Source organism: Thermobia domestica, chromosome 9 (genome assembly GCF_964235325.1).
Source record: "Thermobia domestica chromosome 9, izTheDome1.hap1.1, whole genome shotgun sequence".
Taxonomy (NCBI): domain Eukaryota; kingdom Metazoa; phylum Arthropoda; class Insecta; order Zygentoma; family Lepismatidae; genus Thermobia; species Thermobia domestica.
This window is the reverse complement of record NC_137462.1, coordinates 161,168,254-161,183,594: the sequence shown is the minus strand read 5'-3', so window position 1 is coordinate 161,183,594 and position 15,341 is coordinate 161,168,254. Positions and strand designations below refer to the sequence as shown.

The 15,341-nt window shown below is 33.9% G+C and overlaps 1 protein-coding gene across 1 annotated transcript in view; it reads left to right on the top strand.

Annotated features, from left to right (window-relative positions):
* The window catches only part of NO66 (Bifunctional lysine-specific demethylase and histidyl-hydroxylase NO66), a 52,263-nt gene that overhangs the window by 14,458 nt on the left and 22,464 nt on the right, over nt 1-15,341 (top strand). The window contains exons 2-7 of the mRNA XM_081772085.1: nt 644-737; nt 2,660-2,807; nt 7,774-8,221; nt 9,815-9,914; nt 12,047-12,267; nt 14,694-14,801. Of these exons, the coding sequence (XP_081628211.1) occupies nt 666-737; nt 2,660-2,807; nt 7,774-8,221; nt 9,815-9,914; nt 12,047-12,267; nt 14,694-14,801 (1,097 nt within the window). The 5' untranslated portion in view covers nt 644-665. The remainder of the gene's footprint in view (nt 1-643; nt 738-2,659; nt 2,808-7,773; nt 8,222-9,814; nt 9,915-12,046; nt 12,268-14,693; nt 14,802-15,341) is intronic.

The window sequence follows — 15,341 nt, the reverse complement described above, 5'->3', positions numbered from 1 at the left end:
GTAAAGAAACTTGATTTCATATTACTTTATATACATATGTGCGTACAAACTACAAATAATTAGGAAACCTGAATAAAATTACAGTACATGATCTTTTTGTTATCCCGTTTGATACTATATGTGATTGAGTTCAAGTACTCGGCTACTCAGATTACAGTTCAAAATAGTAGAAAGCTATTCTCTAATAAACAGAAATGACCGCAGATATTTGCAAGTTCAACTATTATTAGCAATTTTTAATTATTATTGGTCTAAAGTGAGCAAGTAATGTGCTCGCTTTGATCGTTCTATGATCTTAGGGATCTTTGTCCTTCTTTTAGTTTTCTTCAAACAAGTCTGATCAAAGATGATAATGTTTCTTTAAAAGAATTCTGGCGAAATGTGAAGCATAGAATGCGTTAATTATAATAACTAACTAACTTTAAAAAAAGAGAGAATCCAGTTAATTGCAGTGATATTTCTATAAAATACCGCTGTTACTAGTAGAAAGAAAATCATTTGTAGATTTAAAGAACTCCGATAGATTCCAGAGTATAAAACATCATGTTTGCTGAGAATCTTGAATGATATTATTTACGTACTCGAAACTATTTACTTTATCTATTCGCAGATTCAAAGTAACTGATACTTTTTCTTATTTTAGAAACCGACAAGAAGGGGAGGAAATGCCGCTTTCAGCATTTGCAGTGTACAATAATTTAATTTCTGCAGACAAACAAAATGGTCATCATTCTGGTGTAAGTATTTGATAACCAATCTGAATATATTAACTATCGTCTAATACATAGTTACAGCAAGATCAAAGTGATGGCCTGGAATAGTGTAATTTAGTATTATTATTATTAATCTCCGAACAAAGATCGAACGAATTGTATATTTTTGACTTTTTAGTAAAATTTTAGATCTCAATCTAAACCTTAATGAATATTAGGTTGGTGCGAATAAAATATCTCCTTTGCTGTCTGGTTGGAAACTCATCTCAACAATACAACACAGAGAAAGACGTCTTGCAAACGTTCCTGGGTCTAGAAATAAATGGGGGTATATTGCTTATTTTATAGAATATAAAACTGAAATAATCAGTTATTGAAACATCCATTGATCATTTTTCAAGACAATTTGCAAAAAGATGCTTTTATGGGATAAGATTGTAAGTCTGCAAATATTTAATGTTCATTCAAAATTGGGATTTCCTTGTATTAAAAAGAATCGAAATTTCACCTCGATCGCCAGAAATTTATGTTAGGAGGCGATGCGCTTACGATACACAACCCAATTAAATGCATATATCTGTTGCATGAACTGAAGTGCCAAAGATTTCAGTAGTTTAATTTAGTAATATTACTATATAGCTGTTCTAATAATTTGTTTAATACATTTTATAATTATTTGCGTTATTATCTTACAATTGTACATTACTTATATTGTTAATTTATGTATTTTTTAAAATGTTGTTTTATATGGCATGTATATTTACATGAATACATGTCAAAAACGAATCATTTGTTGAGAAATTTATTTAAATAAGAGAACAGTTTAGTTTGTATGGTGAAAAGTAATTTCAGTGCGATTACACAGAAGTGCGTAAATTACACTGATGAGAACTCATTTAATAGAACCCAGTAGAAACCCTTCTGACCAAATTTTTCATTCAGTATTATTTCCTTTATTTATCCTGCATCTCCACGGGGCATCAAAGTAAAAATATTGTTTCTTTTTGAAACACAATGGAGTTACTTTATGTGTTACACGCAAGAGTTCGGGGCCATGTCCATTGACAGTAATGAAATTGGAAGATCATCTTTAGGACGTGAATATAATATATTGTACAGGGCGTTTCAAAACAACACCGACAACGTTTAGGAGGTGATTCCTGACATCAAGATAAGACAAAAAGTATAGACCAGTCTTGGGTGCACAAATGCTTCCTTTCGGAGTTATAGGCTGCCGAAAACAAGGGAAAAACGAACTTGAAAGGTTCATAACTCCAAAATTATGGGACCTACCAAAATTGGGTCAAGACATCACTTACGAACTAATATGTGCAGGATTCTGAAACATGGATATTTGGATAGGGCACAAACTAGTTCCTAAGTGAAGTCTTGACCCGACTACGGTAGGTCCCATAGTTTTGGAGCTATTTTTGTTTCTCATATTTTCGGCATCCTATAACTCTGAAAGGAAGCATTTGTGCACCCTTGTTGGTCTATACTTTGTGTCTTATCTTGGTGTTAGGAATCACCTGCCAAACGTTGTCGTTGTTGTTTTGAAACACACTGTATTTGTCAAGAGAGAGTGTAATGGCCAGAGGGATGATGATTTTTTTAAATTTTATATATATATATATATATATATATATAACAGTAGCAAAAGAAGGATTCCATACAAACCATGCGGAAAGAGACTGAAGTGTGAGGGACTGAAAGTGGTTACTACCTAGCCAAAGGTAACATTGTCTCAAATATATTTAATTTCAAAGCTAGTGTTTCGCAACCAATAGCGAAGTATTGTATCAGATATATCGTTAATCAGTTAAAATCCAGCGTATCAAATTTTGCAATGAAGTGTGAAGTCTTTCTTTGGTTTATTGAAAGAAATGTACGTTATACTGATTAGTCAAATCGTTATACATACTATTTTTCGTATATATGTATTTCAGGCAAGTAACGCAGAAAGTTATACTCCTAAAAGCAGTTTAGGGAAAAAGCGCAAAAGAATGTCGAAGGGAAGTTTCTCACCTGAGAAGGATAATAAAGGAAGGCAAGAGGACAAAGCTCCGAATTCCTACGGCAAAAATTCTCATAAGGGTAAGATTTTTAGATGTGTAGATCTTGGCTATTTTCTGCGATACAGAAAACTGTTTAAAGGAATTGAAATTAATAAAAAGTTTTTGATATTGGTAGTAAGCTGTTTAAAAGTTGTAATTTAATCTAAATGCTATCAGCTAAAGGACCATTCGCGTAACGGAAAGATTAAAGATTTCAAACCTCAACGGAGGAGGAGAACAACAACAAAGAAATTTACAAATCAGAAGAAATTGTAGTACAAGTCAACAGGAGGAAAAAATCGAAATATTAGAAAGATATGACCTGAAACAAGGAGATGCTTTGTCGCCATTATTATTTAACTTTGTCCTGGAATATGGTATAAGGAAAATCAAAGATACCAACCAGGGCCTAGAGTTGAACGGTGTTCACCAGGTTATAGCGTATGCTTATGATGTAAATTTAATAGGGGATGACAGAACAATAGGAAGAAGTGCAGAGATCCTATTTAAACGCTTGCAGGGACAAGGGTTTAGAAGTGAATGCAGAGGAAACTAAATACATGGAAGTGCGTCGGGACCCTAATACGGCAAATTATGGATACGTTAATAAAAAATAATACTTTTGATGAAGTTGATAGTTTCAAATATGTAGGATCAATATTAACAGACGAAAATCATATTCACGCAGAAATTAAATGTCGATTAAAAGCAGGGAATTCGTGTTATTATTCAGTTCAAAAACTCTTTCATCGCTAATTCTGTCGAGGAATTTGAAGCTTAAAATATATAAAACGATAATCATACCTGTTGTTCTGTATGGTTGCGAAACATGGTCACTTAGTCTGAGGGAAGAACATAGACTGAAAGTATTTGAAAACAAGATCCTAAGGCGAATATTCGGACCCAAGAGGAACGGGAATGCGGAATGGCGGAAACTTCATAACGAGGAACTACATAGTTTATACGGTTTACCAAACATTGTTAGGGTCATTAAGTCTAGGAGGTTTAGGTGGGCAGGCAATGTAGCTAGGATGGAAGAAAGTAGAAACGCTTTTAAAGTCTTGAATGTAAGACAAATCGGAAAGCGACCATTAGGAATACCTAGGCGCAGATGGGAGGATAATATTAAGATGGATCTCGCGGAAATAGGAATACAAAGTAGAAACTGGATTCAGTTAGCTAAGGATAGAAGTCAATGGAGAGCTTTTGTGAACGCGGCATTGAACCTCCAGGTTCCAAAGGCCAATGAGTGAGTGAGTTAGTTACTGGGTATCTTCGCAGTAATTTGACTTGGAGAAAGAAGATGAAAAAAGAAAAACTTTAGTTAAAACAGGAACTTGTTCAGTACATGCTATAACTTCAGAACAACATAAAATATTTTCACAATCCAACTAATTAACTCAACCAAGAGTTACATCATTTAAACTAATACAGAAGCAGTATTTTATATATATAATATGGAGATTTGTTTATGTATGGTATGCAATGAAACTTTTGTTTAAGAATTTACATAAACACATTTTACGAAAAATGCTGCGCCAAATTTTCTATTATTAAATTAAATGATAAATGATTATAAGATTTTCAGATTAAATTTTTCTATGTAAAATTCTTTAATTTATTACTTTGAGTTAAATAATGATTAGGTTTATTTTTAAATTGTTTCGATAAAGATAAGGAACGATTATTTTTTAAAAGTACATTACAGCATTTTTTAGCAGAATATTATGTAATTTTTTGAGGTGAATACTGCCCCAGGTATCGCAGCATTTAGTGAGCACCTTCCAAGTATTTTGTACCCTCCTAGCTCAAAAAATTACAGAGAGATTATAGTAATTTTACTTCTTCCGTTTTTTTCTGTATCATTTTCTTTTATTTTTTGTAAATTTAAATTTTTTACGTCTATATTACCTAATTTCATTTCATATAAGAAGTTTTCTGCGTGATCTTTCATTCTCTTATGTATTTGTCTAATACTATCTTTATTCGCTTTTTCCTAACTTTTAATTGTGCTATTTTTGCTTCAATAACATGATTGGTAGATTTTGTTACAATAGAATGAACAAAATTACTGTTGTCTGATTTACTAATAGATCTGATGCAACTGTGCAATTACCTTCGTTTGTAAATGGTCTTGTTGCGAAATATAGGTAAGAAATTTACATTACTTTCTTTTAAATTCCAAATCTGAGAGAGCGATTAGTATAAAACAAATAATTCACAAGCATAGAAAAGAAGTTGACTAAAAATAATCGAATCCCGTAGTTATTCCGTATAAAACAAAATGTATGAGATTCTGATTGTTTCATTGTTAAAAAAAAATCTGTATTAAGCGAGTTAGAGAAAGAACCTTTCTTTTTTATTAGATTTTGATATTATCCAAGATTTTGCTGGACTTTTAAATAAATTAAAATGCAAGAGTATTTAACAGATAATTTTAATTCTGTATGGAAGGCTCCGTGCCTGAGTATTTTGCAAGATGTAGAAGATAAAAAAGAGTATTTGAGAATTCTAAAAATAATAGTGAGAAATGATTCTACTATTGGAAGGTATCTTCACTGGTGTCCTGGGAATTCGTCTGTTAAAATTTGCAATAAATTTATTTGCTGGATTTCTAATCCAGGTGTTTCGAAACATCTCGTATCTCACATTTTGGATTTTCTTTTCTGCGCCCGTATGAATTTTAGGAAGATTTTTGCTTCTAATTTAGCTAAATAGAACGGAGTAACTAGATTGGAGGCTATGGTTTACAACTATTAGAACTCGCAGTATTCTTGTACTAAATCTTGATCCGATAAACGATTGTCTTAGATTGTTAAAGAAAAGTAAGAGTTATTTACGAGACGCTTCATTTTACAGTGTTCCAATTTCCAAACCTTAGGTTCGTTTATGTGATTCTTTATAATCTAGTTGCTGTATTGTTAACCGAAAAGAAAAAAATGTACATTTTGCTTATTGGGGAAATTTGAACACGGGTAAGCTGATAGGTGTACAGGTGAAATTGCCCGATAAAGAAGAGAGCCAAGAAAAAATAATTTCTTATCTTTTGTCTGCATTTAGTTTTAATTCGTTACTTGTGTATTATGTGGAAGTAATACCGGACTTAGAAACCAAAGGAAATGTGTCTATTGTGTAAAAGTGTTATATAAAGAAGCAAAAACACATTTCTCCAATTCAAATGTCCTTTTTTCCAGCATCTCTACTGACGTTAATATCGAAGAAGCTGGTTTGGTTTCAATGGAAAATTTAATCTAAAGTGAATTCTTCCTCATTGAAAACAGTCTTTCGTTTGAAAATCTTGAGAAGTTGTTGATAATTTCAGAGAACAAAAATACGAAATAACTTTCTTCAATGAAAATAAACTGCTAGTGTACTGAAAACAACTTCATTTTAGTATTTCTTGTGTTCTGAATGTTTTCTAAACTGCTTGTGAATAAAATGTGATAGTGTTTGCGTTTATAGTTTCGTTTCATTGTTACTACTGAAGAATGATGACTAGGTCATTAGACGGGTTGCGCAATTTGCAAATTTCCAGAAATTTTAAATTGTAAACTAACTGCGAAATTAAACATTTTATTTCTTAGGGTCCATATTTTGTATTCGATTAGTAAACCAATCAAAGGCTATTATAGCCTTTAAATATTTCGATACTTATTATTTTTTTTTCAAAAGTTCTTGTTTTTTAGTTTTATTTTGTCATATTGGCTGCGATTTTTGGATTTTATTTCTCACTTTGAGCAACCAGCCTGTTAAGTTAGGGATCAATATGTGTTTGTTCCCTAGCAGTTGTTAAGTAGTATATTAAGCTCACGTACTCGACAAGGATTGCGTATCTTCTTTTACATGCAAGAAAGTCTTTGCATTAACAAATTATTCTCCGTACTATTACATTGCTTTAGCATTACGTTTTTTATTTGATTGAATGTGTGTGTTAATGAATATTATGTTATAAATTTAAGAGGTGAATCCGCAAATCAAAATAAAATAAAATCATGCGAACACATGTCGTAAACTGCATAGTTTCCAAGTGCGAGACTACCTAAAATTGGGGTAAAGCAATGTTAGAACTTCGACAAGCAATCAACGTACACTTGGCTGTTTGGAAGCTTATCACAGAAAGTAATCCTGTTTTATCCAAAACCACAGGTGATAAACTTGAGCAATGACTGTACAACGGGTTCTCCAAAAATCTGAAATAAAGGTGGATCGAAAAAGTTTGAAGAGAATTGCACATTACTAGGAAAGAGAAATTCATTGTCGGCAAGTCGATATTACAATCAAATTCAACATGGCGGAAGAGTTTTAAATCTTATATATGGTTGTATTACTACAGAGAAATGACTATGTAGACATGCAATAAATCTCCCAGATTGAAATCATTTATGTTGCATTTGTACAATTGTATGGATTGTTACGTATTTGTGGCGTATACCTGTCATAAGACGGAGGTATGATATTCCTAGACGAGCAGTTATATGGGTGAAAATAGAGTGAATGAGTACTATAGCCTTAGTGAGTGCGGTAACCCATTATTCGACCGAAGAGACTTTCAAAAAATTCCTGATTTCCTTTTGGGATTCAAAGAACACCACTTGTCAAAAGAACACCACTCTGCACTTGGTTTTCTCCCGATTTCGGCAGCCTCTCCTTCTGAAACTATGAAATTTACAACATACGTTTATATGAATATTTTTTCGTATTGTGATATGCAGTCATCTCCCAAAATTATGACACGGCGTTCATTGCCGATCTGTACATATGAACATGAAAAGTAAGTTTCCTGTTATTTGGAATCGTAGTCTTTTTTGCATTGTTTAATTCTCGATAGGATCCTGTCGTTATTTTTCCAAACTTATTTTTCATGTGCTTTTATCCTTTGTAATGACAGTAGTTGAAATTTATTGAGAATTACGTTTCTTCAATAGATGAAATTGAAAATATTTTATATTTAGCTTAAATTTATTATTTAAAAAAACTGCCACTAAATTACTATTATTTAATTACAGATACGGTACATTCTATTGAGAAAACTGAAAAAGAGCAGGGACACGTTGCAAAGAAAGCCAGACTTACACAAAAAACAAATAGTGAAGAGTCTCCGAAACCTAAAAAAATTATAAAATCAATTGAAAATGGTAAGGAACTAAAATTATCATCAGAATCCACCGAGAATAAAACAAAGGAAAATGTTACACTAAAAGTTTCCACAAATAATAGTGATAAATATAAAGATTCTGAGACTGGAACAAAGAATAGTGTTGCCATGAGTACTCCAAAACGTGATAGTAACACAAAGAAACGAATGAAAAAGCGAAAGAAAACTCCAAAGGGGGTAACTAATACGCCTGGCGAAGGATGCCAGAAGAAACGAGGCTTGGGGGAAGATAGTGTCACCGAAGGAAGATTTGTCTTTGCGTGGATGATAGATCCACTGCTACCAGAAAAATTTTTCGAGTAAGTATTTCACCCAAAATTATCGGTATTAACCTCTTTACATATATATATATAGTGAGTGAGAGGGTGGGTGGGTGGATGAGTGTGTGTGTGTGTGTGTGTGTGTGTGCGAGAGAGAGAGAGAGAGACTGTGAGTGAGCAACGCCTGTGGTCTTGCCCCTGTATATTCCCAATCCAGCTCATGCCTGAGATTAAATGTCATCGCGATTGTAACCTAATAGCTTGACGAACCCAAACTATAGATTCAACACTGATCTCAGTTATTTGAGACATTTTATTTCTCAACCGTTTTCACCTCGCGCCGATGGAGGCTGAACTTCGACTTTAACGCTGTCGGAAGAGTAATTATTAATCTCAGCGGCATCGAGAACTATGGATTCAACATTAATATCGGTTGTTTTATTATTATTTTTACATGTCCGTTTCTTTCCACCGTCTTAAAGATGGTAATGGGGGTTCGACTTAACTGAATGATAACTAAATGGTAGAGCAAGGGTAGGGAATATAACCGTAAATCAATAAATATGAAAGTAGAGAAGATATTTTCGTGTCCGTATTTCCAAAAATTTAAAGAACATATGCTTTAATGTTGCAACCGCTGCTTTTACAGGCCATGACATATAATCATTTTGTAAGTGATCAAATCACGAGAAAACTGCTGAAAGGTTTCAAATTAATTTTGGATATACGATAGTTACCAACTCTCTCGAACTGGGTTTTTATCACGTTACAGTAATTAAAATTCATGTCCAAAGGGGGAGAGCGGGAGGTCATAATTTATGCGAAAAATTTAGTATCTCATGAGTCCGTCAAGTTACAAAGATGAAACTCGTTATACAAACTCTCTGTTATAAATAAACAGACTGTGTGCGTACATTTTTGAAAATTTCCGTTGTAAGCCGGAAAAGGGGACATTCTCAATGCAAATAAAAGTGAAGTGTAAGAATGTTTGTTGGCAAGTCCTCGTGCATTGCTACATTGGTACGTAGATGAACCATAACCTAAATTAGGGATTTATCATATTATCGAAATGAGAATGGGTGGGGATTGGGAAGGGGGAGAGTGTGACATGTAAAAATAATCGAAAACGACTGATATTGGTATATAATCAGTTTTCCGGGTCACTGAGGTGAAAAGTGATATTCTCGATGCCATTTAAATCCAAATTCAAATTCATCCCCCATCAACATGGGGATGGTGGGCGGGAATGACATAAAAATAGTTGTAAACGACCGATATTAATGTTCAATTTATAGTTTTTGAGGTCATTGAGATGAATAGTGACATTCCAGATGCCGTTTAAGTCAAATTCATCCTCTCGCCTTGTTGGTGTGAAGGATGCTGGATTTTTATTATTACACTTTCATTCAAATTCGTATCCTAAGGCGATGGACCATAAATACTTTCCACAAGCATATTATTACGGTACGAAGAGCGGACATTTCAGTTAGTATATATTATATAATCAGTAATAACATAATGTGCTTATAGATATCTTGTATTTAGTTTAAACTGTTTGATTAGGATGGGCTGAAGCTTATCAATGAATATTAATTAACATATATTTCCTTTGTAAATATTCTATTTATTTAGAACAACGTGGGAAAAGAGACCTTTGCATATTACAAGAGAATCTCCAGATTATTTTAAGAAGTTACTTTCTACAAAGAAGATAGATAAAATGCTCAGACAGGTAGGTGAACGATTTATATTTGTAAGTTATTATATTTGCAGTTAGTACAAAGAGAAACAGAACGATGATAGAATAACATAAGTAAAAGTCTGTTCTCTAAACTGGCGAATCATGAAAAACACAGAATTGTCATATCGCTGGCAACTGAATTGATAGTGGCATAGCAACTGCCGAGCAAGTAGGAGATTGGGGTATACGAATTTCTGCTATTTCAACTGTCCGAGTTTTGTGTTATTCTATCTGGCAGCAGATTGACTTATTATTGACTGTAGGTTTTATTTAATTTGTATGTTTTAGTAATAGATCTAAACCTCATGTTACAAGTCTGCAAAGGGCCAGGGCTGAGAGCCTGATTTTAGGATAATGTGTGGATCAGCACATGGAATCATCGTCTGTGTTAATGTTGGTTTTCGAACCGACTTTTTTCATTCAAGTAGTTCCTCAATTTCCTTCACCGATGCTAGGCCCTTAGAGATATCGCTAGGTAGTTTGAGTAAACTGTATTTAGTGAAACCCATCCAACGCAGAAACAAGCCCACTATTCTGTTTTTGTATTATATTAGGGATTAATAGAATCAACAGTTTTTTTTTTTAACACCATATCCTCTGTACAAATTCAATAAAGATGAAAAAAATGAAAAAGTGAGATTCAGCTGGGAATTTGACCGGTGCAGTAACTGCTAAAAGTTTGCGGAGTTGGAGGCATATCAGTTTTCATCGCATTAGTGACAAGGTTGTGTAAACCCGAGGATTTCTTCTTAAAAACCCAGCCCATTGGGTTTTATTAAACTTTGTACGTATATTTAAAGCTATATTCCTACTTTAAAATATTATTTAAGCATTCATGTTCTATTGTACACATGAAACTATGGAATTCCCTTATGGGGCCGCGGTGCCTCATCTCTGGCATGGGTTCCTTGTTCGATCCAGCTCCCGCTAAATGAGCTTTGTGGTGGACAGATATCATGTGCATGGGTTTTCTCAGGGCTCTCCTGTCATCTCCCACTTTTGTCATGCCACCATTATCATCCATCTCATCATGACTGTCTTCCTTACACTTGGTGCATAATCGTGAGACACTGAACGTAGAAAAAGAAAAATGTCGCACAAGGGAATCAGTGAAGTCCCATTTGCGTTTCGTGGGACACACTTTATGTCATTAAAACTTGCTTGAAGGAAAGAGACACTTTTGTAGAGTAACGCAGAGGTGGGTAATTCTATATAATAGCCTACAAAATAGGAATAACATCCCATAATACACGCTGGATTCAAAATTCTGATTTGATTTGATTTGATTTGATTTTTTAGTTTAGCGTCCCTTTCAGCAGCGAGGGTATATGAAACATGGACCTACATTTTAACATGGAATCCGAAGGAGATTAGCTCCCGCTGGAATCGAACCCGAGTCTCCCACGTTAAAGGCGCGTACACTAACTACTTAAACACGAGGGAGTTAGGATTCAAAATTGAGTCAGCCGTCCTGACTGAAGATTCCTTTAGTTTGCTTCATATACTAGGATAGTACCTCAAACTCAGGAGCCAGAGATATATATTAAAAAAAAAAAAAAACTGCTTTATTAAATGGATGTTTTTTTCAAGATAAAAAGTAATATTTTATCAGAAGAACTGAAATGTTGGAAATTGATTTTTTTTTTAAATCTCATTTCCGGTTCCCATTTTGGTTTCTTGCAATAAATTTTACGATTAAAGGGTCTTCATAACATAAGATAATTGTACATGTCTCATACTTCAGTAGATAAGCAAAAAAAAGTTCACAATCTGATTACCGTTAGGGTTGAGGAGATAGAGGTATATCTGTAGTAATTTTCTTTTTGAAGTGAAGCGTTAATTTGTAATTAACTGACACATGGAGAAAGGCATTTTATTATTTATTTGTACTAATACGCGAGTATGTACTACAAGAACAAAGGGAATGTAGTCGCATTGCATTTTATTCCAGACTAGCTGAAATGCCCGTTCTTTTCATGGAAAATATTTGAACCTCATCCTCTTCCCTCTTAGGATCGCATATCAATGAAAGAGAATAAAAAACTATTTTTTGCATAAAATTTGAACCCAAAGTGAATAATGTATCTCAAATAATTTACTCTTTTTTTTTCTTTCTTTCTTAGCACAATGTACAATACACAAAAAATCTGGATATCACATCGTATGCTAACGGGAAAAGAGAAACTCATAATCCTGAAGGAAGGGCCTATCCAGCTGTAGTTTGGGACTATTATAGCAATGGCTGTAGTATTCGCTTGTTAAACCCACAGACTTTTATAAAGACTGTTTGGAGGCTCAACGCTTCTCTTCAAGAGTATTTTGGTTGCTTCGTCGGAGCGAATGTGTAAGTAGCAGCTGTTTTATTTCTGTGAGTTTGTAGAATACTTATATTTGTTTTGTTGTAAAATATTCTGTGATTATCATTTCAAATTCATTCTGTATGATTATATTTATCATCTATGCTTCATTTTAAAAAGTCATCGTAAACATAAATCCGGTTAAACTCAATAGCATTCTTGGATCTTGAAAATTCGTACTTATAACTACTTTCGTAACTGGTCCTCCTACAGCTTAACAGGTATTGTGTCTTATAGGGGCCGCGGTGACTCAGTGGTAGAGCGCTCACCTCTAGTGCATAGGATCCTTGGTTCGATCCCAGCTCGCGCCAAGTGAGCTTTGTGGTGGACAAACACCGTATGCGTGGGTTTTCTCGGGGTTTTCCCGTTTCATCTCACTTTCTTCATTCCACCATTTCATTCATTTCTCATCATCACCGTGTTCTTTAGCCAAGCCAGCATAAGCTTGAGACGTAAACTTCAAGATTTCATTTCATTTATTATGTCTTATGTAAGCACGACCGAGCTTAATATCGAAACTGGTGTTAAACGAGTACTGAACACTATTGAAGAACAATAAAAATACATCCAAATGCATGTGAGCATAACTTAAACCAACTTAATTTTTACTATTGTTTTGCTACGAAAAGAATCACAAACAGCATTTTATTTCAGTAGTCGAGTTAGTGAAAATTATAGTGATTGGTACTGCAACTTGACGTTAATTTCAGGAAAGCTAGATACAAGAGTTACTCGTAAGGTTAAATATTTGGAAGCTAAAGTGTTGCTCTATCCAGATCTCAGAGAAGAGGGTTGTCTTTGGAGAGACTATAGAATAACGACGACATAGGAAAACTATAAATGTTAGTACGAATAAGGGTAAAAGTTTGAAAATAGAAACATGAAACAATACACTGCGTTACAGGGCGGGATGAGAATAGGAACATGAAACAATACACTATGTTATGGAGCGGAACAAGAGATGAAACGGAATAATCGGTTGATATGTTGTAGTGATGTGAGACGTTAGGGTGGTTCAATCCCTGCTTAGTGTTTTTCTCTCACCAAATTAATCTCATCATCATCACTCGTTTCTCATCGTCTCCTTTAGCCTAAGAGGGGCACGGTGACTCAGTGGTAGAGTGTTTACCTCAAGTGCATTATGTCCCCTTTTCAGTTCCTGATCAAGTAAGTTTGTGGTGGACAACATCGTATCCGTGGTTTTTCTCGAGGTATTCCCGTTTCCTCACTTCTTATTCCATGCTGACTTTCCTCAAGAGTTGGTACTGTACTCACATGAAATTTAAATCTATAGCCATCGAAACAGCAAAATTCTATAGAAATGCTATCAGTTGGTTGAATAGGTTCTTGGAAACTATCTGGCTCATTATCTAACTATTTTAGTGTTTCCATTGTATTTAAGTTACTTAAAAAAAAAGGAAAGCATAGTAAAGACGTTTAACAGTGAGATTGAGTTTCGTGTTACTTTAAGCTGGAAAGGAGTCGCTAAGCTTGATCAGGAAAAAAAAAAAAAAAAAAAAAAAAAGAATATAGTTTTACTACAAAAACATAAAGAATACAACCCTAAGAAACTATGTAAAAATATTGTGTCATTTATCAGTTGTAGTAGAAAAAGCGATGATATCTCAGTCCGTGATGATAATGCGGACGTCCGTGTAGATGTCTGTGATGTTGGCAATGAAAATACAAAAATTAAAGACAAATCAGAAGGAAAAATTAATACTAAACTTATATTTTATTCCATTAGAAAAAAGAAGAAAAGGAAAGAAAATAAAAACAAAAAAACAAATTTAAATTGGAAGAACAAAGGGCCAAAATGGTATCCTTTCAATAGATTCCTAGAGCGTGTAATGAAATATTAAGTTTATTATTATGTTATATATGCACAGCATGATGATAAAGACTCAACTTTTTCGATATCTGGAAGTTAACACATTTGTATGTCTATGTGACCTGTAAAGATATTGGAACACACTATGTATAAGAGAATTTTTCTCTCACGTTGAAAGTAATGTAACTAAGAGTGAACACGAGTTTGCAATCAAAACATCAACAAGTGTAAAGTTATTAGATTTTTAGCTGAGCCTGAGTGACATCTTAAATAGTAATACTAAGAGTTAATATACCTAAATAATATACGTAACGAAGGGAACGCAATGGCTCTGTGGTAGGGCTTTCATCTCTGGTGCATGTGATTCCTGATTGGATCCCAGGCTATATGAATTTGTGGTGGACAATATCGTGTTTGTGGGTTTATCCGTACTTTTCCCGTTTCCTTCCGCATTCATATTCTACCATTTCTTTGATACTCTAATAATTATACTTTCATTAATCATATGTCTCCTTTAGCCTAAAGGGCATAAGCGTGGAATGTTAACTATAAATGTGTAATGTGTATTTCGTTTTCTTCTAGGTATTTAACACCACCTGGTAGTCAAGGGTTTGCGCCTCATTATGACGATATTGAAGCTTTTATACTTCAAGTTGAAGGAAAGAAACATTGGAAACTTTACAATCCTAGGTTAGTAACTACATTAAAGTAAACTTCATTCCTGTTGATTAAAGTTACCATGAGAAGTAAGTAAGAATTAAAATAGTTGGATAAAGCATGGGTCTGTAGTAAGAGATTAGATAGCATAATATGAACGATACTTTTTTTAAACTTTTGTTTAAATGTTAAGATAAGTACAATTGTTGTTGAATCAGGGTTGTGAAAAACCCAGTTAAAAAAAAAAAAAAACAGCCCAGTGGGTTTTATTGGGTAATATTGGGTTTTATTAAATTTTGTACGTATATTTAAAATAATATTCCTACTTGAAATACAATTTATGCATATTTGTTCTAGTGTACACATGAAACTATGGAATTCCGTAGTGGGACTGCTGTAGTTCACGTCTGGTGCGGGTATCTAGTTCGATCCAAGCTTCCACCAAGTACGTTTTGTGGTGGACAAACATCGTGTGCATGGGTTTCTCGGGGTGGTTTCGCCATGCTACCATTATTATCCGTATCATCACAATCTCCCTGAGCCGTGGTGCATAATCATGAGACATTAAACTAA